At 37.0% G+C, this 24741-nt stretch overlaps 2 protein-coding genes across 2 annotated transcripts; one reads left to right on the top strand and one right to left on the bottom strand.

The window, feature by feature from the left end:
- The first annotated feature begins 4358 nt into the window (after positions 1-4358).
- Positions 4359-18545, top strand: LOC114531077. Its single transcript, XM_028552722.1, has 6 exons — positions 4359-4531; positions 14710-15032; positions 15220-15333; positions 15635-15859; positions 17507-17594; positions 17901-18545. Exons 1-6 carry the CDS (start codon positions 4422-4424, stop codon positions 18241-18243), a joined length of 1203 nt encoding a protein of 400 aa, XP_028408523.1. The 5' UTR covers positions 4359-4421; the 3' UTR covers positions 18244-18545.
- Positions 18546-18552: 7 nt separating this feature from the next.
- Positions 18553-24491, bottom strand: LOC114531076 (E3 ubiquitin-protein ligase TRIM71-like). Its single transcript, XM_028552721.1, has 8 exons — positions 23671-24491; positions 23066-23179; positions 22068-22400; positions 21436-21631; positions 20984-21267; positions 20379-20577; positions 19716-19988; positions 18553-19343 (listed from the first exon to the last, which is right to left on the bottom strand). Exons 1-8 carry the CDS (start codon positions 24271-24273, stop codon positions 19099-19101), a joined length of 2247 nt encoding a protein of 748 aa, XP_028408522.1. The 5' UTR covers positions 24274-24491; the 3' UTR covers positions 18553-19098.
- Between the last annotated feature and the right edge of the window lie 250 nt (positions 24492-24741).

Genomic DNA, 24741 nt, shown 5'->3' with positions numbered 1-24741 from the left:
ATAGAAAAGTAACTCGAGAGTTCGATTTCATGATTCTTGAAATCTCTATTTTAGTTTCATTGGCGTATTTTAGAATAATGTAAATTGCCTTTTTTTATTAATACATTTTTTAGAGCAATATTGAAAACTGATATTTTCGAATAATACCTAGCTCGCTTTTTTGCGGAAAGTGTTTTCGGCTGAGGGTTGTTTTATATGCACAAAATTTAAGCTATAGCTATATATATATATTTGCTGTTTTACATAAGAATAAAGAATACCTGCTGTATATTTAAAATATTTTCGATTATCTTATACGCGTCTATTCAATAAAACTAGAATTTTCAGTGTCATTTCAAATATTACAATATATATGCAATACGAATAATTTATAAAAAAACGAGTTCAAAAATAAACAAGTGGAGTTCTCAGGCCTGTAATATCTTTTCTCGTTTTCAAGATAGTCGGTTTTAAAAAAGGAACAAATTATTAGGCGTGCCTGCATGAGAAGCAAATAAAGAAATAATAAACAAACTAGAGACATGCAGTCATGCTGAGTTGCTGACGCTTCACCTTTCACTGCCCATTACATTTAGTCTATTAAAACAGGAAACATCGAGAATATATGATCGAGATTTACAAATTTATAAACTGTGTTTAAGAAAAACAAATTCTTGATTATTGGAACATAATATATACTTTTTCATATACTCCTTCCTCTCAATCCTTCATTCGCGGCATTTTTTAACTTGCATATCTCGCTTCCCAGCCCGGTACGCTCATGCATGATAGTAACGGCCGTAAGATTTAGAGACGTGGGACGGGGGCGTAAACCACGAATGCTGACAATACAATGAAACGGTACCGTACTCGGTCGCCACCAATGGCGCCAATTTAAGAAGCTGGCAAATTGGGCACCCGTGCGAGTCTGTTTCTATATTAACTTTGTTTTTGTTTTTCGCGGTGAACGATTGCGTCGACACAAAACAATATAGTCTGGTGGCCAGTTCGGCTTCAATTCGGCTTCAAAGACCCGTATTTTGACATTTTGTTGCAGTATGGTCACATTTTACTGCCTGGAAAATGTTTAAAAACATTATTCCTTAATTTCTTCGCATAGTCCTTTCTTAAAAAACTTTCACACTGTTAATTAAATCCCTTGCACACAATCTGATCTCATATAGATTTACTAGAAATTAAACCCAGGTCCCATTCGGAGGCAGATTTGTGGTATGCAGACCCCACCTGGTGCGGTTGCCACGACCACATCATAAGGTACCGCCCGTGAGCAGATGTCGCGCTATAGCTGCTTTTTGTGACAAATACTCTATCTTCTCTGCCCTCTATCACCGCTGTGTGTCCAAATTAAAATAACCCAGCATCAATTCGTTGAGACAATGACACGTAAAAAGCCAACTTAAAACCATGCCGACTATAATCATTGAGTCAGTAATTTGACAATAAATATGATTACCAATATTTATAGAAATGACAAGTTTCGTATGCCACTATACTTGTAATGCTAATGTTAACAAGCCGGATATTAGTGGGATTTATCAAGGCTTAAAGACTCCAGTGTTTCTAGATACACACGTCCATGTGCTACGCAACTCTAAGACGAGTAAATATATTTATAGCTCTATTATCCAGAAAGTACGCCGAGAACGTCATATCCTGCTGATCTATTCAACCTACTGGAGTCATGCTATCACAATACATTAACACCCGAGAGTGCATGCTGTGCGGCTTTCAGAAGTTAAAGCTATTTAGGAGTTATTAGTCCAGGATTAGCACACAACGCTGGCTGTAAATTATCGTGCTTTACTGTTTCTAAAAGGATGTCGGTACTATAGCTAGACAGCGTATCGCCTCTGCGCGAGAAAATGAATTGAGAACTTTCCGGAAGATATGTAGTCAATATTTACACGAGTCTTTGCAAGCTTTTTCGGGCATTTTACAATATTTCACAGCCCAACTTTGCAAGTGTAGTGAGAGAATTTTTTAGATCCGTTTGAAACGAATAAACTGAAACAAAATAACATTATAATGTTATTTTGTTTCAGTTTATTTGCTTATCCAGTTGTATTGCCCACAGCCTTGGGGAGTGGGGATATAGGTAGCTATACTGTTTTGCATGATTTGGATTTTGGTGCCGGCCGAAGTGCCGGATGAAGTATACAAGCGCGCAAGCATTGTGCACATGACTATATAGGCTTATAGCTTGCTGTAAACAAAGGCAATGGTTTAATTATCTGGTAGAATATATAGAAGCCCGGCAAAGGCCGGCATGCATTTTAGGCTTCGTTTAGAAAAGCTTGCCTAATGAGTTCTTTACTTTGTGTAAATAAAAACTAAAATATAAAATAAAAAGTAATTTTTCTTGGAATGTCAGTTGGTTAATTGTCAGAGATTTCGTCGCGGAGTGCATCACTTATCAAATTCAGGAACTGCTGGGAAACTTTCGAGAAACCGCTTGAATTAATCGCGTTAAACAAAAAGACTGCTGTGCAGTTACAGCCTCATGAATTTACCTACCACGGCTATTATAGGTAAGAGATAAAGAATATAGATCTACTTTTCTACAGTCACACATGCATTGACCGGGCTTCCGGGATGAAGTGGTTCTATATTCATGATCGTTTTTGCACCCCGAGCCGTTTGTCCAAATTATTTATTCCGCCAGGTTTCTGAAAAGCTGAAAGATTCCCATCAGTTTCCGAATTTGACGAGCGATAGAAGAAGACGAGTATCTAGCTCAGTAACAACCAACTGGTATTCCATGCAAACTAATATGGCGACTCGTTACGGCACTACATGATTCTCTGTTGATAAATATTCGTTGTCAAAAAAGGACTGAAAAATCAGGATGACGAAGAACATTGAATCCAGTGGTATATGGATCATTGGGGTTATATATAAACGTGTAACTAACACTGAAGCCGCTATGAAGGGTACAAACACAGTCCACACACTTGTAACTGAATTTTTAATACGGGGTTCATGCATGAATTCCAATAAAATTGAGAAGAAAGAATTTTTATGTCTACGATCTTGTCTTAGTTATAAAAGCTTCACAACAATAGCTAGCAAACTGGGCATTGATCTAACTCCCCGCTATTAGCTTTTAATACTATATATAAAACGTTCCTAAATCAATAATTTATATGACTTTGATTGACTTTTGTAAGAGAGGAAACTGAGTTTGAGTGAAAATTGCCCCAAACCATATGTATATTTCGAGATTTCATCCGGAATGTTAACAGGAAGTCTGTATATTGGTAAGCAATACCACTACAAAAACTACTTTGTTAATACGAAGCTTGCATTTCAGACTTTGTACTCACATGGACTTAACTGGAAACTGTATATCAACTTCGCCGGAATTATCTCAGTGGCAGGGAGTCCGCAACAGTGTTAGCCAATTACTGTGGGTCTATTGCTAATTCCCGGGGATTAGTCACAAGAAACCGCAGAACCCACGGAAACCCGCAAAGCACGGTAGAGAATCTCAAATTTAAGTCCAGCCTCACCAACAGTACCTGTCTCATGCACGGTGACCGGCAGACGTGCGTTCAGTAGACTTGCTGTAAGACAGGCTTAAGTCAATGGTAAAAAACTGACCAACAGACAAGCGGCCTTAAAACATTTCAAATTTTACATGCAATGCGAAAACAAAGAAGCTTTGCTCGCAAAGTTGGCTCGTGTAATCCTACAAAAGCTCGTATTATTATTGATATTGTACAAGTCTACTCGAGGAAACGTGTTCAAGTCGCGTAAACCAAGGCGAATGGCACGTTGCATATGCTTTGTGACAGCCTATTATAAACTTTTGGCCTAAGCATTTTATACTGACTTTATGGTTTCTGCCTTAGCAATGCCGTAAGCTATTCTACGTTATCGGTTAATCACAGTGCATTTCAATATAATCGAGAAGCGTGGCAACGTCTTCAAACTATTTCACATCGATGTATAACAACGGCCTAAAATAAACTCATTGTAAGACACTTCTCAGTTTGAGAAGTGTTTTAGTTTATTTTAAGACGGACAGCGTTAGGAGTTCTTATGTTGTGCCAAATTTGATGCGACAGTTTACCCTATATTGATGCTTTACTTTCTGCCTGTCAATCTGCCAGAAAAGCAGCGCTTGTTCAATTTTTGATTCAAAAGATTATATATATTGAAGAATTGATTCAGGCAAAAAGGTTTTCGATGGGAACCTGATATCTTTTCTACGTCGGCAAGGTCAGTTTTGTGCGTCGAAACCAACAGCGTGGGGCAGAGATGGCCATTTGCCAGAAAGGGGGCGGCGCTTCGCAGCGTGATACCAATATATTCTTCAGCTATTAGAATGGTAATCAATGACCCTTCAGCGTATCCGGACAGTTCGCTTATCGTGGAGCACAACAATCGCTGTTAGCCAGTCGAGAGTACGCAGCCCCGAGATGAAGATCGCACTTTTTCTGCTCATGCAAGGACTCACGTCGGCGTTGGTCGGTTGTGCTTCCCCACAGTACTTTTATCCACCCGTTTTCTGGCAGCAAGATAATTGTCCGTAAGTGATTGCATGCACGGCGAAACGATAATCGTAGTGATATTTGAATATAGTATCAGCTTTAATGTGTGTTCACCACGCGTTTCAAAGGCGACAGGCGCTTAGAATTGCAGCGCGTTGTTGCTTTGAGGTTCAAAATGACTACGATGCACTTCCTAAGGCGAGTGTAGAAAAGATTTGCTAAGAATTTACCATGATATACGGCGACATGCAAGAACACCATTGCATTGGCGTATTGCTTTACCGCCTTGTGAACCTCGCCGTTACCTAATTTGCGAATTAGCGAATACATTATAATTGTTACATGGTGAAATAGCTAGATTAACCATGTTTCTTTCTTTACAATCGACGAATATATATGTGCTATTTGTGCCTAAAACGGAAACTCGTAGTAAGTTTCACCTGAAGTTCGGTGTGTAATTTTGAACCACACGAGTGTCGTTTATATTACATGGTCAGGACCGTCGGGTTTGGTTGCAAATGTATACATTTATAGTTATACGTCTTGTAGACAGCAGAGTAGATGAAGATCTATTCATGTGCATATTATATTCATATAATATAAATATGGATATACAATGCCATAGTACTTACAGCGACACACACGCAAAGTTAGTGCAGTCAGTGTCGCTGTATTTCCTACATAATTATCATAGATGTTTGGACGCAAATCGCGTGGTATCTATACTCCAGTGACCATCATATAAGCAGGTAGCGAATGATCATTTATATACTCAGACAATATATTTGTTTCCTGCAACGTAAAACATTTTTTTTTGCTCCTGGGCCTGTGTGTGGATTCTTGACTCAAATTCGCTTGTATATACCCCTAGCTATTTGCCCACGAAGATTGGAATAATGTCAGTTGGTATTGTTTTGGAGATGTCAGTCCAAAATATTTACATAAGACTTTATACTATCCCATGATCTATTGAACTTTTATAAAAAAATAAGCATAAGTGCTTTGCTTTGGTGAAAATAACACACGTATCGACTCGCTGAAATTAATAAAGGCAGAGCTATTTAAATCTTAAAAATTTAATCTTAACCAAGAGGATTACTATCAACCAATGCAATACGAAAAAAGTGGTTAGGTATTAAAACGACATTGATGGATTATAGTAGCGATGGTATAATAATAGCCATATGTTTTGACCAAAACAATCCATTGTTTTGAAACATGCTCCTATTTTTATTTGTGCGCGTCTGCGAGAACTTATGACTTATCGAAATTTCATCAACATACACGCTGCATGTATATATTTTTTTTGCATGCATGTGTCGTTGTCGCAATTGTTGTGTTCTAAAAAAATATTTTCCGCAACTCAACCTCACTTAAATCTGAGCGATCTGATTACAATTTTCATTTTTGTTTTATACAATTTGAAATCACAAACTCCATAGTCTGAACCTCCCGTTGTTTCGAAGCGAAGATCCATCGCCTACAGTTGTGTATTTTTAAAACAATTTCCATATGGTAATTGCCACCAATAGAGTACTGAAGCCGATATAAATTGAAACATATACACTGAACAAGTCTTCTTGTTAAATGGTGTTTAAATAGTGGATGTGTAACAGAAATGCATATTGTTTCGATCTTCACAACTCTGCCGACTGCGGTTAATTGCAATAAAGCAAAGTTTTGATATAAGTTAATTGTTTCGTCGCCTGGGACTAATCTCTAAGCAAACAAAATGTGAAGCGCGCCATTGATATATATCAGTGCCATTGTCTTCCATTTCATTTGTTTTGGTCGCAAACTGAAGCGGGCGAGAGACCTCTTTGACCTCCGCAATGGCATAGCCATAGGAACCTCGAACATCTGTCTGCAGTTTACAGGGTTCAAAAATTGTGTACAAAAAAAGTCGCTATCCGTTGTGTATTCATGCTGATTGCTTCCTCGATGAATGCAATAAAATCATCCAAAGTCTCGTAAGATCGTCCTTCGTGCTTAACAACTTCGTTCTCCACGGTTTGATTTGAACAAAACAGACAACATGTTAATTCAATTATTTCCGACGCTAACTTTCATATAGTATTTTCTTACGTATACCTTGTTACACGCATATACTTAAAGAATTATATATCGAACAATGTTAAACGAAATCACTTGAGAATATATTCTGAAATTTAGGTATATAACATTGCTTCATGAAATGCAACCTATATCAAAATTCTAATCAACTCGTCACATCGATTTACTTCACTAGTTCACTCCAGAATTTTTTCAACGACATATAATAAATAGGTGATATATAGTTCTTTGTCTAACTTCGTGCATAGCAATTGTTGAATTGAACAAATTAAAGGTGAAAATGAAATGCCATTAACCTTTCTTAAATCGCTAGTAAGGAGATTACCAAACATATGGAATATATTTAGAACGGCAAAAACCGATTTGGTTCACAATACAAAGTTCTGTCTTCGACAAAAATGGTATAATAATTAGTCTATATATTTAACATAGTATATATAATTAGTCTATTTCGAGACATGACCACTGTATAGTTTTGTCTTGAACGGTGATCGACAAACGGTAATGGTGGACTCCAAACAGCTGGAAACATAGGAATGATATCTGCACAGGTGATATATTGTATTGCGTGACGATAAATGTAAACATCGCATGTGCGTATAATTTGTCATGATCGGACGGATTTAAAACCTGGTAATATTAGAGATACAGGATTAAAAATGAATGTCATCGAATGGCTAATTGCAGTCGAAGGGACCGGGGGGGGAGTTAGAATTGGCTGAAATGCACCCTTAAAGCCCTAATCTTTCACTTGGTAACAAAAAACCTATAGGTTTTTAGGTGTATACACTCTGAACTCCAAGGTCAAGTCATGTTTACTTGCTTCGATATCGCTATAGTTTTTGTCAGTGATAAGAGTTTGAGCTATGTGTTAATACGATACCAGCAAAGCACTGAAATGGTCGAGATACGACACTGCATGGTTGGCTCTTATCAATAAATTGATTGACGGGTCACCCAAAATTTCGAACGGATAAAAGTTACGTTGAATTGTATGTAATTACGCTTCAATCTATGAAGTGAAAAACAATCTATATGAAAGACTTTTTGTACACTTTCTCTATACAAGGTGGCTATTGAGGGCATGGACTTAAAGCAATATATATAATAGATACCATTTTTGTTCAAACATTACTTAGCAACAATGAAACCTTCATCACAGTTATATGTAGAACCACAGTTGTAGAACGTGTCTATGTATTTTAGTTTAAATAGAAACATAATCGCTTCTCTTATCATTCACGCAAGCACGAGTGAAATGTAGCTACTTACGTTCATTATATTAGTACGTTATAATCACTACTCCTTTATTATAAAGACAAGGGCCGATTGTATGAAAAAATAACTACATTTTACATAGTTACTGATTGGCCAATTCTGTCCTTAACTATGCAATTAAAAGTTAACTAGTCTTTTATACAACCGGCCCCAGGTGCTTAACAATTAAAGAAACAAAGATGTCAGAGTAAATTGAATTTTATTTATGGTTTTAAATCATGCACTTTGCGATAAAGTATATGTTTTCCATTCATTAAACTTATAGTTTTTTATTGTAATTTCGGCATAATTGTTTGAAAGAAATTGGTCAAGAGCCAATCAGTTTTCACGTGAATGTTGACAATAATAATATACTCTTAGAACCTCAGTGATTTTATATCTATATATGGTATAAAGAACGGGCTAGAAATTATAGAACTTGTCTATAGAATAGTTAAAATATTTGAGATAATAAATATTAAAATATATAGCCTGAAATTGCAGAACACTACAGTTTAAACACAGATATAACTCTATTTCACTGAGACACTTAGTAAACTACAGAGTTTGTCACTAGAAGGTGAAGTGAATAGACATGGGTGTTAAAAGGATTTTCAGAGGATATCATATTTTTTGAAGAGTTAATTATTTCATTTTTGGGTAGTAGTTACCAATGAGCTTTTCAATTATATATTTCTTATACCTAACAACAAGAAATTAATATACGCATTTTTTAACAAATCACACGAATACACGATCGCTTTTAATGATAAAATTGGCATAATTACAAATTCATCTGGTGATCATTGTGGCTTGCCTAATTTGAGGATGCCTTCCTGCACTGACGTCTATACCAATATCAAGCCTAGCAATTTTGAGATGTTATCTAAAATGCTACACGAAACAGCATCTTCAGTGTTGAATAATGTACGAATCATTATCTAATAACTTTCCAAATATTTAGGTCGTATATCGGTAATAAGGAAAAACTTTACCTTAAACGCCTAATTTGACGTCAAATTATGATTTTTTTTAAATCTGGACAGAAGTCGATTTAATCGTCTTATTTGGAGCATTAGTACATAATTATGGTGAACGCGAATTGATAAATTATTTCCCTAATGGTAAAATTATTTCATCACCCACCGTGAATCGAAGTGGGAAGTGCTGATGTATAATTTATTCATAAAACAAACACGTTTTAATACCACAAGTGTTCTTGTGATTTGTAGTTTAATTAAATAAAGATTTTATATAAATCTGTTCAAATATCATGCATGCAATTGTCTCGAAATTGCTCTCTCTTGGGATGTATAAGACCGTATATTATTACCTCGAGAAAGGTGCTAAGGAGAGTTTATGGCGAACAATGAATATTACAAGTATACACAGTGACGAATAAGGCAACTCTTTCAAACTATCATATCACCTAGAACATGAATCAACATTTGAGAGCGGACAACTGATTGGATTCGAAGTTGATAAAACGAACAAAAGATCTGCTATCACGAACGTACAACAATCAGGTTAAGTCGAATAAGTTTTAAGAAGTACAAGTTTAGAATAAAAAAAATCCCCAGCTTATCGAAAAATATATCAAACTTGGCATTCTGACACATCGGAAATTAGTTTAGTTAATATCAACAAAAGATTGTTAACAAATAATGCCTCCTGGGCGAAATGATTGTCTCCCCAATAAGGAATGACGGGGATTCCTTAATAGATTACATCCACTATGCATATCGAGATCCCATATGTTACTGCGTTCACGATACGCTATCTTCATCACCACTGTGAAACACAACACCGTGTTGTCAACGACGCGTTCTCGCAAGCATCTTTACTCTCACACCCAAAATTTGGCCCCGAATTGGTAGAGAAATGGACAAATACATTGACACTTATCATGTCAAACAATAACCGGCATGAAAATGATAATACAGGTGAAAAACCATTGAAAATAGCAGTTGTACATAGCTACACGAAGAACCTTATACAATACATATTTTTTTAAAGTCAACTTTATATCTCTATATGTTTCGGTTTTCTTGATGATAGATAACGGTATATAGTTCGAGGCAAGGCCAAGGTGTGTTTTTATTAAAACGACCTCGCGTGTCATCGTCTCCGGATAAGTGTGAAGTGTGTTTATCTGATCCTATAGAATACTACGCAAAGATCGAGACACTCCTTATAATAACTCAATCAGCTAAAAACTTTGGGAATGGCTAGTTTATACATTCGTTTGGAAATCACAAACAGCAAACCATGCCGAACCTACAAATGTAATCCTCTTGCATGATCTGCTTGTGACAGTTGGTTTTTTCCGTGCCAGGCATGCATGTGCGTGAAATGAAAGTTTGTCCGGCTTTGAACAATTATAACGCATGTAAAATTTTCTACTTAGGCTACATCATGAAAGAAATTCACAAGTCATTGTATACCATTAATAAATGACACTTGACCTAAAAAAATTAACCCTGCATGGCGTGCAGCACCACCTATACCCCTGGAGATGTCCTCTTTTTGTGCCTTAAAAGCCATCTCTATTTGGAAATGGCTTTAAAAATATTGTGGTTTCCTATACCTACTGTGTATGTCACACCGCATGCAAACAGAACTGGACATATATCATTATGTCCTTAATTGATCAATGCACCCCCTTTGTGAACGGCGTCGTATTTCATGCCAAATTGTTAAACACTATATCTTCAATCTTTTGTCAGACAGACTTAGACTGGAGGTGATTCGAAGTGAAAGGACATGACACATAATTGCGTTTATAATTGGGTGCACAGCATTTGCATATAAGCATTGTCCAATCTGATGTAGCATTTGAATATAAAGCATTGTCCAGTAATGTATTTCTGCAATAAGAATTTCCATGATCAAATCCGCACTCTAGATAATTGGGCACTTTATAGGGTGTGCGGTTTATCTACCACCACAAACATTTAGCTTACTGGCAGCTTGAAGTTTAGCTAAGGGCTGATCCAAGCCCTCGTGAAGTAACATTTTGATACAAGCTATAGTTCATTTACAATAGGACTGCAGTGGAGCATGTAAACAGGATCAAAACATATCCAGTTGTATACGATATCTAAATGAGTTTATACAGCTGATGTATTTACCAACAGCTCACAGAGTCACAGATAAACGACACTTAATTTACCATTAAGTGTTCATCGCGAATATAGTTATGTTTATGCGTCAACAAAGACATATCGCAGTATACTCGTCAACTGAATTTATAACCGTAGTGTTTCTCAACAGCTCTCGCAATCATTTAGTATTATTTTGAAACACTCAAGGTGACAATACAAGTTTGATTGTTTAATCAGAAACAATTGACAAAGCGCCTGTTATAATTAAATGGGTTGGGAAACATCGAGATGTTTTCGCCTGATAATTTCAAATTTTGAAACACTGTTTAATTTAGTCACGAGCATGACAAAGGCAAGGATAAAGAGACTATTTTAGAAAATTCATTATGCACTAGTTCGCCTCTGGAAACTTCATAGTGGGTGTGAGAACGTGGGAAACAAAGACGTTTCGACTGATTTCACGATTGTAAATGCCTGTGTTAAAACAAACTAGGAAGTAGCAATATCTTTTTAACATCAAATCGTTGATTTTGCTCAGTCATGGCATTTGAAAAACAGAATTTGTTCATTTTTAACATAAACACACCGTGCATATTTCATACGTTATGTGAATTACAAAATTTTCAAGCTGTTAATTGTTTACCTGGTATCTCTTAGGATCACCTAATTGAGCTCTAGAACATTGACCATGCAGGATAGTGCAAGGTATATTAATCGTATGGAAGCTCTATTTTTATCCAAAAGGTCCATTTATGTAATGTGATTTATTTTCGCATAGATATATTGCCAGCCATGAATTTTGCATACCCTTACGCAACTTAGTTTTCTGAGCATCAATAATGATACATTAAAAACAGGAAATAATAGACGGATGTCTTGAGGGAATTTTCTCAGTTCCTTGGTTAAGGAGAAGAAACGTTTCGCCTTGTTTGGCAATCTAAAATTCGATTCTTCTTTTCTTTACAATAGAAAACCGAACTGCGGCGTTCCATCAACATCCGTCCATTTAGTACAATCCTGATTTATTATTTTGTTAAGTAAACACTCGGGAAAGATACGCATGAACGAAAATCCACTCGTCTTTGTTTATAGAGATGATAGATTTTCTTGGGAAAATATAGCAAATATATGCTTTTTCTGTCATCACGTATTATTGGAGTTTGGACTATTGTCGGAAGACAAGACCAGGCCGGCGTGCATGTTTCTACGAAACACTAGAAGAAAAGTGGAATCGATTAGGCATATGCCATATGTTTGTATATCACTTGTTCGGTACATACGGCTGCCAATCTCTTCATGAAAACCCAAATTCCCAAATTCTATCCCATTTGAAACTATCCCCTGGGACTCGCAACAGACGAAGCGGCGGTTTTGAAATTCGAACTGTGGCGATGTTCTCTGCAGTGTCAGATTAATAATTTTAATACCAATTCAAAAAAGCTCCGGCATCCCATTTATGATATACCATATATATATTTATATATAATTAAACATACATGCGCATATATGTCTTTTGTCGACGCAAGTGTGTCTTGGAATGGGCCGACTTGTATTTAGATGTATTTAAACACCAAAACATACATTATAGAATGTGTTGCAAAGCACACCGAAAGTGCGTACTAAACGGAAGACTTGCGTTTTAGACTAATTTTTTATCCTATCGAAAAAAGGGAATTTCCGGAAGGAGCATAATAAAACTATCAAAATTGCCAAGTTCGGCTGCGAATGTTGTAAAGTACGGAAATTATATAGTTATGTGAAATTGTTGCACTGTACATTTCAAGGTGCAAAAATTGCCAACTATATATGGATGGCTATTTTTTCAGTGGGATTGTTCAACCTGTGCTGATTTATTTCCTTAGAGCGTTACCATACAAGATCGAAAAATTATCTGAAGTTTAATTGAGCAGCCTATTTCGGACAAGGTGCACATGTGTCATTTTACACTTTCGTATACAAAACAAAGAAACATATTCATCATCTCCCTGAGCCATAATCATATTACGCCGCATGCCATTTTCTTATGATAACGATAAATTGGAAGTTACCCAACTTGTCAGTTGAAAACAAGATGTTTGATTGAAGGCCTATTTATATTCAGCAATTAGGATAAGACTGGGGCAACTAATCAACTACGTGTACTACTTCTATTAATCTAATTAGTATACTTCTTCAAATTCAAGACACTATCAACGATTTAATCCCTCAAGTTAACAACATAAATCTATGAATGCAATCAATCATGTGCCACTCGTTCAATCCTATGAAGACGACTAATATAATTACACACACCTCACGCAATCTTTGCACGATGTTGAGTAATTCATAAATTTAGTACATGATTAATGAAGTACACCTAAATCATGGAATTCATATACGAACACGTGAATACAATAAATTTAGTCTATATATATAATCGAAACAGACTTACGCCAAACTGACAAAATATTTCGTGATGATGATTAATTACACAAATTTTGTATGAAATACAGGCAAATTAAGAGCATTCACACCTCATAACTCACATGTTCCGTCGTTCGATGATGCCTAATGTACTTTTAGGACATAATCCCCGACAGTATCTATCTCCAACTCACGCAATCTCTTCAAAATTTATAGGTATGATTAGTCTATAGCTTACAAGTAAATTCATCATGTGAATATGTAGTTAAAAAAGTAGTATGTAACAGCCTAGCCAACACAATCCGCGATCATCAATAATATATAAAAGCTATAGTGTAATTATTTCATCATGTAAAAACTTCATGCATGGCGATTAAAAGAAATCTATTTACACAATCTTTTCACGACTGCGTACGTATCACGTAATACAAATGATCATAACGACTAATCTAGACACATGAAAATGTTTTCGTTTCCAGCTACTATTGTTGCATATCTACTTAAAATACTAAATAATATTCACGTAAATCTATAGTATATAAAAAATTCATTGGGAATTTTTTTTCAAAGATGAGCAATATAGAAATCTGGGTTATACAAACTCATGTACTTAACGTAACTAATGCAATCTTTTCCGCTACGATGAGTAACATAATTTTAATAAATATTATATCAATCATGTAAAACTTCCATGACGATGATTTACAAAAGACATCGGCCTTTCCGTGACGCAAACACTTAAATATCTGGGTAGCCTAAGACGGGGTTATCCAGACTGTTGATATGCAGCGGGCACGAGCTTTTCATTTCCTTGCGAATGATTACCATGCTTACTTCACTCTGTTTTGATAATGAAAAAGAAAGCAAGCAAGCAAGCGATGTAGGCTTCCACCACCACCTAGTTCTCCTTTTTAAGAAAAATTCTCGTTGAACTCGCAATTAAAGCATATTTTGGTTATTAACTTTATGAAGTCGGTCATGAGCGACCTTTGTGTTTCATGCTGCGTATTTGCATCGACGATTGTAAAAATAGACAATAATCAGAAGTGATAATCAATAGATGATAATCAGTAGTGATAATCAATAGATGATAATCAGTAGTGATAATCAATAGATGATAATCAGTAGTGATAATCAATAGATGATAATCAGTAGTGATAATCATGGAACGGTTAAGTTTCAAAACGAAGCATACCACTTTACTAAGTTTTTTCACCTTTTGAATCGTAAGCACTAAAACACTGCGCAAACCCAAGGTGCTATTGGGTAATTATGATATTTCATAATTTATGATATTTCATGATATTTCAAGGGTTTTAATTCAGGTGCGCTGCAAGTACTGTATTATAACGTGACGTATTTTCAATTTCAATTTCTAGATTCAAAAAATTAGGCAAAGGCAGGAACAACCTAAATGAATACTTCATCAAAGTCCTACCTTACACAGGGATGAATGTCGTGTGTCCCAGCGACGTCATAATGAACACGTGGAGGGCACGCCCTGCGTATATGCTAACCATGTACGAGAATCTCTGGCACGTGGACAAGGCAGGATATGATAAATGCGAAGTGAACAAAGACGGGAAACTTCTGTTGGTGTGTGACAATCCTAGCAAACCAAAGAAATTACAATTTTCATTCCATCCTATTTATTCCAGCGAAGAACCGAGATTTGTTCCTGGGAATCATTACTACTTTATAAGTAAGCGCATTTAATTTCAATCTTTTGGTTTTTTACATTGTAACTGAGCTGGTTTTATTCATTTAATTATGCTAATGGATCAACGCACTTGTAATAGAATCATGCTGTCATTCATAGTTTTCATAGCAATATAAATGAGGTCTTTGGAACCATACGATAGTTGACCAACTGGACACTTTTCTTTCAGGCACAAGTAATGGCATTGACATTGACCTTGCCACGCGGCGAAGAAGCGGAGATGATGGTCACTGTGTCCAATACAACATGAAGTTGCATATCTATGTCTGTAATCCTAAAATTGGTAAGAAAAGTCGTCAAGTCTAATATAAATAATTAGAGGTGGATGAGCACACTAATCTAAAACCGTTAAAAATATGAACCAGTATATAGATTGATAGGTCTCTGCTCTCAAACCTGCCTGGGGTGAGGTGGGGCAAGAAACATAACAAATTACAAATGTTTCCACGTTTGAACAGAAAGTTGAGAATTTAGCCCCTTCCCCTTCCTACGTCCTTGAAATGCTGAGGATAACTTAATTAAACTTATAACAACTAGATTCCATGTTTACCAATAAAACATATCATATCGTTTTAACCTTTCAGAGGATTGTATTTGGGAACCACCGCAATGCGAACCTCCGACAGAGATAAGACATCGAATGTTGATGGTCAATGGTAAACTACCACGACCTACACTGAAATCACGCCACAAAACCAAACAGGAAATCACAACACTCAATCCAACAACACGGGCATTTGACACAACGAAGGCACCACGACGTGTCGAGGCACAGAAAATTCAAGGGAAATGCAAGAGCGAAAACGAAAGTAAGTCTATATATTTTAAGGAATAATGTCTTAACGAGGGTATGCGTTTTTGAAAACCTTTCCTTTTATGCTAAATAATACATGCCAATGCATACTGTGTCAATATTATCCACTTTGGAAGAAACGATTTGAAAACTAATACCAACAGGCATTTCAAAATCCAAAATATGGATCGAAGCAGGACGGAAATTAGTTTGTGATAGTGATTGATATATGCCAGGATGAAAATGAATTTTAAAGATAGAAAAATGCCCAGGAAATGAATTTAAAATACGACATTGGGTAAATTTTGTATTTTCCACAATTTCATGTTTTAAAGCAATTTGCTGAGTTTGCGATCATTTCTATTTTATTACAATACAATTGCCAGACAGGCTGAAGTTAAAATATAGTATGTATACGTAGTCTTATATACCAGTTATATAATGACATGAATAATTTGCCGTCAAGACTCGGGTCACATGTGGTAAATATGGTGCTTCGGATAGTGTTGATTGATAGAAGGGATTAAGAAAGCAGATGCAAAATAATGTAATATTTTTAAAACAGATGTAAGCCAATGAAGTGCATTCACTTATTCCTTCTCAACATTCCCCGAAATAACATTTCCTGTATACCCATGCACTGCATACTTATATTAGACTCTTGTAGCTTCTTGCGGTCTCAAGTTGCCGACAAATTCCTTCGTAACACGTCATATCTTCCTTGCCGTGTACAGGGCCAGGGGTATAAAAAGACGAACCACACACATTTATCACTTTGTTCAGAGATGGGAGAAAATTTTAGTTCCCTACAAATTATCGGACGGCTGTATTCCAAGAGCATAAAAGCATGTAAAATTGTCAATGTAATGCATGTAAACTCTACTCAACTAATCCTACTTTATACCGGCACTCGTACGTGTTGTAATTTGACAGTTATGCTCCTTGAATACGATTGGTAGCTATTTGAAACTTCTAGCGAATTTAGCGAACAAACTGGATTACTTGGGGATAAAGGTTGCGCGGTTCCATTTATAAACACCCTGTTTTTAAGATGCTAATCTTTGAATTATGTTTTACCCTAGACACGATTTAGTCTAACCTTAATTGACTAAACTTGCATGGTTCATGAGAATTGAGAAATACTTCTGTAACACGTAGAACTGTAAAACTATAAATAGTTGTGATTCACGATATTTCAATTAAAAATCATTGCTTGGCTATGGTACAATTATAGAATACCAAGTCAATACTAAAGCTAAATAACTGCATGCACATTCTTTAAAATATCGTGTTTCTTCTTATTTTGAGATGGTCCGATTTATGCGTTAAGTAACATAAAATAAGGGAGTTCTATAGAATGTTCACTTACATTCCTGATTGATAGCCCAGGTATTTTAAAATTTGCCCACTTTTTAAAGCAGCAAATTACCTTTGTCAACAACAAATCTTTGCCGCTTCTTTTCAAAATTCAACTCCCAAGGATTCATTGCGAGCTTGAGTCGTCCCAGTTCTCTACAACGAGCAGTATATGCATAAATTATCATTATACATTCGCATTTCATCATATCACATTATTCATGGCATTTCAATCCCCGTCTATGCTCCCATAAAATCTGTGTGCCTCTGCTCATTTTAATACCTACATGTTTGGTGTCCATTCTAGCTTCCATTCCACTGGTCATGAATTTTGTTCTTGGCGGAGTGATTATCTTTTTGATCGCCGTTGTTATAATCCTGGCTTGTGCCCTAGCGTAAGTATCTTGCATCTTAAAATACCAAACCCGTGAAAGTACACCTCTTTAGCAACTTTTCAAGACAACTAATATGAGCTACGCTAAAGCTTGCGTAATCGTGCCGCACATAAAGCACTTTAAACATTACTTTAAACAGAACTGGATAGTAATGTTTTCTACCGTTTAAAAAATGCTAAAAAGGAACGAACCTAACCATTAAGCCTGTTTGCAGTGTTAACCTTGAGAATTGAATTGGGCTGCGATTAAGATCTACACTTTAGATGTTTGTAACCGAATTCCCATCCAGTTTTCTCTACCTTATAGGAAAAGGACCAGGCAGTACAACCCGCAGAAAGCTAAGCTCCCGCCAGAAACCAAACAAGGCAGAATATACGAAAGTGTTCCAGTCCAATTACCTCCGAACATGGTACCCATCGGATCGCCACAAGCCGACTACCTAGTGTACGCTAGGCCATGCACTCCAGATCCTCTATACCATACAGTTATCAGGACTCCTTCTCATCATGATTACGAGGCTCCGGTGTTCAGATTTCCCGACGTGCCTCAGAGGAGTCGGGGTGGTTCAATGCAGAGGAGTCGAGCCGGTTCAACACAGGTGAAATCAAGTATAGAGAAAGATGATGTGGATCCCGCTGCTCCGGTGTGATTTGAAACATCAGTTTGGTAGAGCACATAGAAAATGTTTTTGAAATCGAGAGACACGATGATATACACACTTCAACAATCGTGGAATCTCTTTCTACTCCCGGTATGACGAAGTTCAAAAGCATAGCTGTTGCCTAGCAACATCACTTTGTGTGATCATGTACAGCGAATGTTTCCTTAGGAAACGCAATGAAAAATCACAGCACTGATAGACTGATGCATTTATCAAGCTGCAGCGTAGATTTCATTTGCACAATTAAGGCATTCGGGCAGACTATCAAGTCAAGGATATAGATACGAAGAACTGAAGAACTTTGTACAGACAATATAATTGTTGTGATATATGTAATAGCAGTAGGCTTCTTCTCACGATTAGATAATATGTACATATTCTCACTTGCACTCACAAAAACCATACACTACATATATTCTCAAAAAAATTTTTTTGTAAATTCAATGTATGAAAGAAACACAAACGTTAAACAATACCTAAATGCACGATGATGCTGACAAAAGGATGTTGTGCATGTAAATATATATATTATAGTAAATAATGTTTCCAGTATTATGTACAAATTTCTACATCACGAGCTACGAAAGAAGTTGTTTGGCAGTTTTTTAAGCTCCATTTGCATTTTCCGGATCTCGCAAAGGCGCAGAAAAAAACGTCTCAGTTGCCTTTATCAGAATAGTAATGTCACTATTGTTGAGCAGTTTTATCAATTCACAGTTTTACCCATACCCGATTTTGACTCACGTGTCACGAACCCGAATCCTATCCAAGTGGCTTTGGTACCATTTTATGAAAATGTTTCACCATAAACTTTAATTCCTAGATCCCTAGGAAGCTAATTGGTTAAAATATTTGAAGACGATTATTTCCGGTATCGACAACAAATATGTCCCCAGCATCACTAACTGCTATCCCACACGGGTTCTTAAAGTACCCCACGTTATCACCGTAAGACCCAAGTTGTGCAACAAACTCTCCTTGATTTGTGAAGATTTGTACACGATGGTTGTGATTGTCACATACCAAAATATTGCTTTCATCGTCCACAGCAATACCTTCTGGGCCATCAAACTGTGAGATTTTGGTTCCTGGAGTGAAAGGAACGAATGTGAATTAGATCAGTAAATATTTTTCTTCACGAATATGATCATTTTTCTACACTTGTCGCTGTGAAAAGTGTACAATATTAATCAATTAACAGCGATGGAGCTGCAGCTGAAGCAACAGCGACGACAACAATAATATAATAACAACAAGAAAAGCAACCACACGACAACACAACAACAACAACACATGAAAAACAAAGAAAACAACAAAAAACTGTAAAAACAACAAAAACAACACGACAGAAAAAAAAAACACGACCACGACCACGACCACCACCAACAACAGCCACAAAACAACAAAACACAAACAACAACAACAACGAGAACTGCGCAGGTAACAATGAAGGACCATACCCTCTTCTCCAAAACAACACTGGTGCCCCCCAACTTTGTCAAAAACTTGTATTCTGTCGTTAACGCAATCAGAAACCAAGCATAAAGACTTCACACTGAATGCCAGATGATGGGGATAGAGAAATTTCCCTTCGTCGCTTCCCTGAGATCCAAAGGCCGCCAATGGTTCACCGTGCAGGCTAAACGTTTGGACTCTGTGATTGTCTTGCTCTGTCACAGCGATCAATTCCTTCTCGTTGCAGTGTGCAACACCACAAGGGTGAGAGAGTTGGCCTATAGAAGAACGAATGTTGATGTAAATTTTTTTAAAGGTGTTTATATGATTTGATTCTTTTATTTGTGTTCTATTTTACGTACAATAGCATACAATGAGCTAAATATTGCGTGCTTACAAGTACTTACAAACTACTTTTGTAACCTATTTGTAACCTAACTGACGTAGTTGTCAAACTCTATGCTCTTTGTAGATATAAAGAACCCACGACACATTTTCATTTTTTCAAAATTATATTGGTAGATGTTTTAACTTTTATGCATTTTTTATGAACTCATTATATTCGAGTGTGACTGTGACGTATTTCCTATATTCCGTATTACTTACTGAGACATCTTAATCCTGACATTCCGTATTAGTGAGACATCATGATCATCACATATATTTACCTTCCTGGTCACCTTTCGAGCCAAAAGCTCTTAAGAATCGTCCATCTTCATTGAACATCTGTATTCGATGGTTCTCAGAATCAGCGACAATTATGTGACCCTTGGAGGAATAGGCCACACCCTTGGGACTTTTGAATTCTCCTTTCTTCACGCCTTGGCTTCCAAATTTGAACAAAAAGCCTCCACTGATATCGAAAACCTGTGATAATTTGTGAGAATTTATACAGAACGTTTGGTAATGAAGAGCAGCTAATAAATACTCTTAAAATAATCCACGATACTCGCAATAATCGCTCAGAAACTTTAGGAAGATACCAACTATGACATTCCTCCATGAAATAGATTAGATTCACTTAGATCAATGAACACAAATTATCAGGCACGCCGGAACATCGATAATTGGGGGGGCATATATTCATATATTCGAGTTCTGCATTATTTGTTTCTTTTGAAATCGATTGTTTTTACGGTCTGTCAACTTGAATATATGAATATATGCCCCCCCAATTATCAATCTTCCGGCGTCCCTGCAAATTATCATGAAGAAGAGAATAATCAGATATAAAAAGGAGTGGAAAATGAAGTAAGGTCAGTAAGATCTCTACCTGGATCCGATGGTTACCGGTATCTGAGACGATAACATATTCTCGTTCGTTGTCAATAGCAACACCCCAAGGCATGTTGAACTCTCCCCCACCCTCTCCTTGTGTCCCAAACGCTCTCGTGGTATTATGCAGGCGGTGATAGTCAATACGACCGCTGGCCATTATTGTAAAGGGACTTCCCTTGATGTGCTTCTCACGCAGTGTGACGTGGATCGCGTGGTTGCCTCGAAGTTTTGGAATGTAAGACACGCAATAAGTTCCATCGTTGTTGTCAATCACCGTTCCTACACGAACATAAGAAATGTCATGCAATGGATCGCGAAGTCTCAAAGGTATATTATAGACAAAGTATTTAAGGGGTAGTTCTAATTTCAAGAAAGTTTTCTTTGTAGGGGGTTTGCAGCTACCTCATCTAAAATTTTATCTATTCGTAATTAGCCGTGCACACTGACCTTGAAAGGCCTCGCCATCTTCAGGGACAACACTCACGGTTATTCTATCACCGCCATGTCCATACAGTTCCTTATTGCGGTCCACTGTGATGACTTGAAACATCGCCTCAACTGCGGCTTTAGCTTTGTGAAGACCAATTCCTGTGGCGTAGCATAGACTCGGGACTGTTGGAAAGATCTTGACGTGTCCTGTGAACTAAAATTTGATCAATAAAATGATGTTAATTTGGCACCAACATCGGCTAAGAAAGCACTTACTATAAAGGAAGCGTTTAAATTCAAAGTATTTGAATAACGATATTATTGGGTATGAAGTTCGAAAGAATATTTTGGAACGGAAATCTACTAGTGGAATAATTTCAAGCATTCTTTTGACTAAAAACTATCCCGCTTAGCCGAGATTAAACCAGGCGTATGGAGTGATTTTGAGGTATTGAAATGAGTATATAACATGATCCTGGCTTTGGTGTAGCCATTCCGACACTAGCATGCGCTTGTTTTGTGTCATAAAGACTTTTTTTAATACCTCGAAATCATGGTAAATATTGTGTGACCAGGATCATGTAAACAACACCTAAGTCTGCCACTGACGTAAAATGAATTTTAAAAAATGTTCACTTTTTTATTTTTACCTTGATCGCTTTGCGAAATTCATCAGCGAAAAACTCGTATTCGATGACATCATCTTCCTGTGGCTCGAAGGCCATGTGCGTACTCTGCAGATCATTCAACCTCTGCGTCAACTGTTTCTTCACCAGCATCACCTCAGCCTCGTTGCCGTGTTCCAGCACATTTTCTGAGAACTGACAACTGCTCGTGACGCTTGCGAGCAACGTCTCCAGGCTCTCCTTCTGCAGCCCGAGATTCTTGCATTTGACGCGGCATTCGTTGGTGACAAACACAAGCAACTCTTCCTCCTTTTCCTTAAGCACTTCGGCGCATTTTGAGAAATTACTAGTGATTTCCTGAAATTAAACGAATATACACGAAGTGCGCATTCAGGGATGCTGCGACGCACGCTTTATGTCTCCAGAATAAACTAAAATTTATGCTGTTTCCTGGGTTTTCATGTGAAACTAATAGTTTCGATACATGGAAATATGCCACGTCTCTCTACTGGGCTCTATGGTGATTGCGTATCACATGAATAGTCCATCATATTTGGTAGTAAGCATGGTACTGCATGAAATCTTCTGAAATGACGTATATATACATGCTAAAATTTGAGCCGCAGCATTCTATGCTTGTTCGCTCTTAATTAACGATATTTTATTTGCCAATATCAAAATACGACGAATGTTACTAACAACTTACGCCCGCAGCACACGAGACGCAACCTCTTGCACAGTATAGTACTATAGTAATAGCAAATCTATGAGGCACCAAATCTACGACGCGGACGTGACATGAAAACAGCTGCTACTGTTGGAAACCTAGTTTTAATTTCTCTCGCATACAACTCCGACTTTGTTTACCAAGAGGAGGCTATAATTTTTATCCCTGATGCGAAACTATGAAAATAATGGCAGTATTACTTCGCTTCCTTGGTTTAAACTCACTAATAACAATTTTACGAGTTTGCAAATAAAAAAGGCACTCCCTTTTTATTTACAATCTGTAAAAATTTTACCTGCTGAAGACCCTTGCTTCGCACTTCAAGACGTTCTACGAGTGCTGTGATATCTTCTATCGCTTTCTCCAATGGAACTGTTTGGCATTTTGTACTGTCGACCAGTGATTTCACCTGAAAGAGTATAAAAAACTGTCAGTTGTTAACAGCCTATCTGTAAAAGTTACTACAACTAGCAACTCAAACACTTCAAGAGGAAAGTATAGCTACAGGTGACACACGAGGCATACAGATTTGTTTACATTTTGTTGTTGACTGTTTTTTTTCTTCATAAAGAACTCCATTTTTGTTCCTTTATGGAGAAACTAACGATCGTTTCACTCGAATACAATCAAACACATGCATATTTAGCTGATTTATTGCAAGTACCAAGTCTGTTATATTTAAGTCTAAGAGCGGTTTTCCATTAGCCTGAGTTTTTCGATCGAACGAAATTTTTTGTTTTATTTTCTTTTTAATCACGAGGATTCGACGGTAGAAGATTTTGTTGACCTGTCACAAGGGTTTTTTCCTTGAAAATCAAGAAAAAAAATCGTACGATAAAAAAATCAGCCTGGGAAACCGCCTTTATGTGTATACACACTTTTTGCATGACTTGTACATACCGCTTGACGTTGCTTGTTATTCACATCTTTAAGATATCCGTAAGCATGCTCTCGATGCTCCATTATCAAACATTCCCGGCAAACAGGGTCATCGCACGTTTCACAATAATACTTCAAGACCTCCCTATCATGATGACTGCAATATAAGGGCCGATGCATCTTATCTTGAACGCCAGACGACTGCAAATCCTTCAGCGCCAAGACTTCGTGTTCTTTTGTAAGCTTTGTGCGTTTGTGTGCGGCGAGACACTGTTCACACAGGAATTCCACGCAGTCGCCACATCTTGCAACCGCGTGTGAATGATCTTGGCAGTTCGTGCAATCGATTGGCTTGGAAGAAAAAGACTGGACAGTGATAAAATCCAACATATTATTGATAAAGAAGTTCGTCGGAAGTTCTTGCACTCCTCCCGGAGGTAGTTGGATTTCGTTGCGACATGTTGGACATAGAATAGCATTCTCGCCTTCCTTCAGGATCCTCTGCAGACACTTCTGGCAGAACGAATGCAAACAGGGAAGAATTTTTGGCGTTTCAAACGTTTCCAGACACACGGGACATTTCAAAAGCTGCTCTGACAGCTGACTTATGTTCACAGTAGCCATGAGTCGATATTGATTATGCCTTACGATACGGAACGAGCCATTGACCACAACTCCCACTCAAATAAACATTATTTCTTCTTTGTTTATGGATAATCAGAGATCTAGATGATTATTTTACCATAGTTTCCTCTCTTTTGTTCTTATAAATTGATTGTAGAATTTGTTGCGAAATGAGACTCTATTCTCGCGTAACTTATTATTGTCGCATTACGGGTGGTATAGTTGAATTTGCATCACAAATGAATTTACTACACATACCTGCTAGGAAACTATAATTATATAATCCCAAATAGCTGTATTTAAAAGTTAATCAAGATATTGCAATCAAAATTCAAAAAGCGCAAAAAATTGCAAAGATGAGTTGCCCGCGTAGTGATCTCAAATTTCAAGAGCAAAACTTGTGACTTAATATTGAACTCCGCAACAAGCTAGAGTTTAGAGCTAAGCTAGTCTTAACGAAATTACGGA

This window comes from Dendronephthya gigantea, unplaced genomic scaffold (genome assembly GCF_004324835.1).
Source record: "Dendronephthya gigantea isolate DGI-Jeju-01 unplaced genomic scaffold, DenGig_1.0 000068F, whole genome shotgun sequence".
Lineage (NCBI taxonomy): Eukaryota > Metazoa > Cnidaria > Anthozoa > Malacalcyonacea > Nephtheidae > Dendronephthya > Dendronephthya gigantea.
The sequence above is the reverse complement of the archived record's forward strand: the minus strand, read 5'-3'. Positions and strand labels throughout refer to the sequence as shown.

What these genes read in the sequence shown, in the direction of transcription:
- LOC114531077 (XM_028552722.1), top strand. Translation starts at nt 4,422, where the DNA reads ATGAAGATCGCACTTTTTCTGCTCATGCAAGGACTCACGTCGGCGTTG. An exon ending in TGTCTGTAATCCTAAAATTG is followed by an intron (nt 15,334 to 15,634) that starts GTAAGAAAAGTC and finishes TTAACCTTTCAG; the next exon opens with AGGATTGTATTTGGGAACCA. An exon ending in ATGCAAGAGCGAAAACGAAA is followed by an intron (nt 15,860 to 17,506) that starts GTAAGTCTATAT and finishes TGTCCATTCTAG; the next exon opens with CTTCCATTCCACTGGTCATG.
- LOC114531076 (XM_028552721.1), bottom strand. Translation starts at nt 24,273, where the DNA reads ATGGCTACTGTGAACATAAGTCAGCTGTCAGAGCAGCTTTTGAAATGT. An exon ending in ATAACAAGCAACGTCAAGCG is followed by an intron (nt 23,180 to 23,670) that starts GTATGTACAAGT and finishes ATACTCTTTCAG; the next exon opens with GTGAAATCACTGGTCGACAG. An exon ending in AGATGGCGAGGCCTTTCAAG is followed by an intron (nt 21,268 to 21,435) that starts GTCAGTGTGCAC and finishes ATGTTCGTGTAG; the next exon opens with GAACGGTGATTGACAACAAC.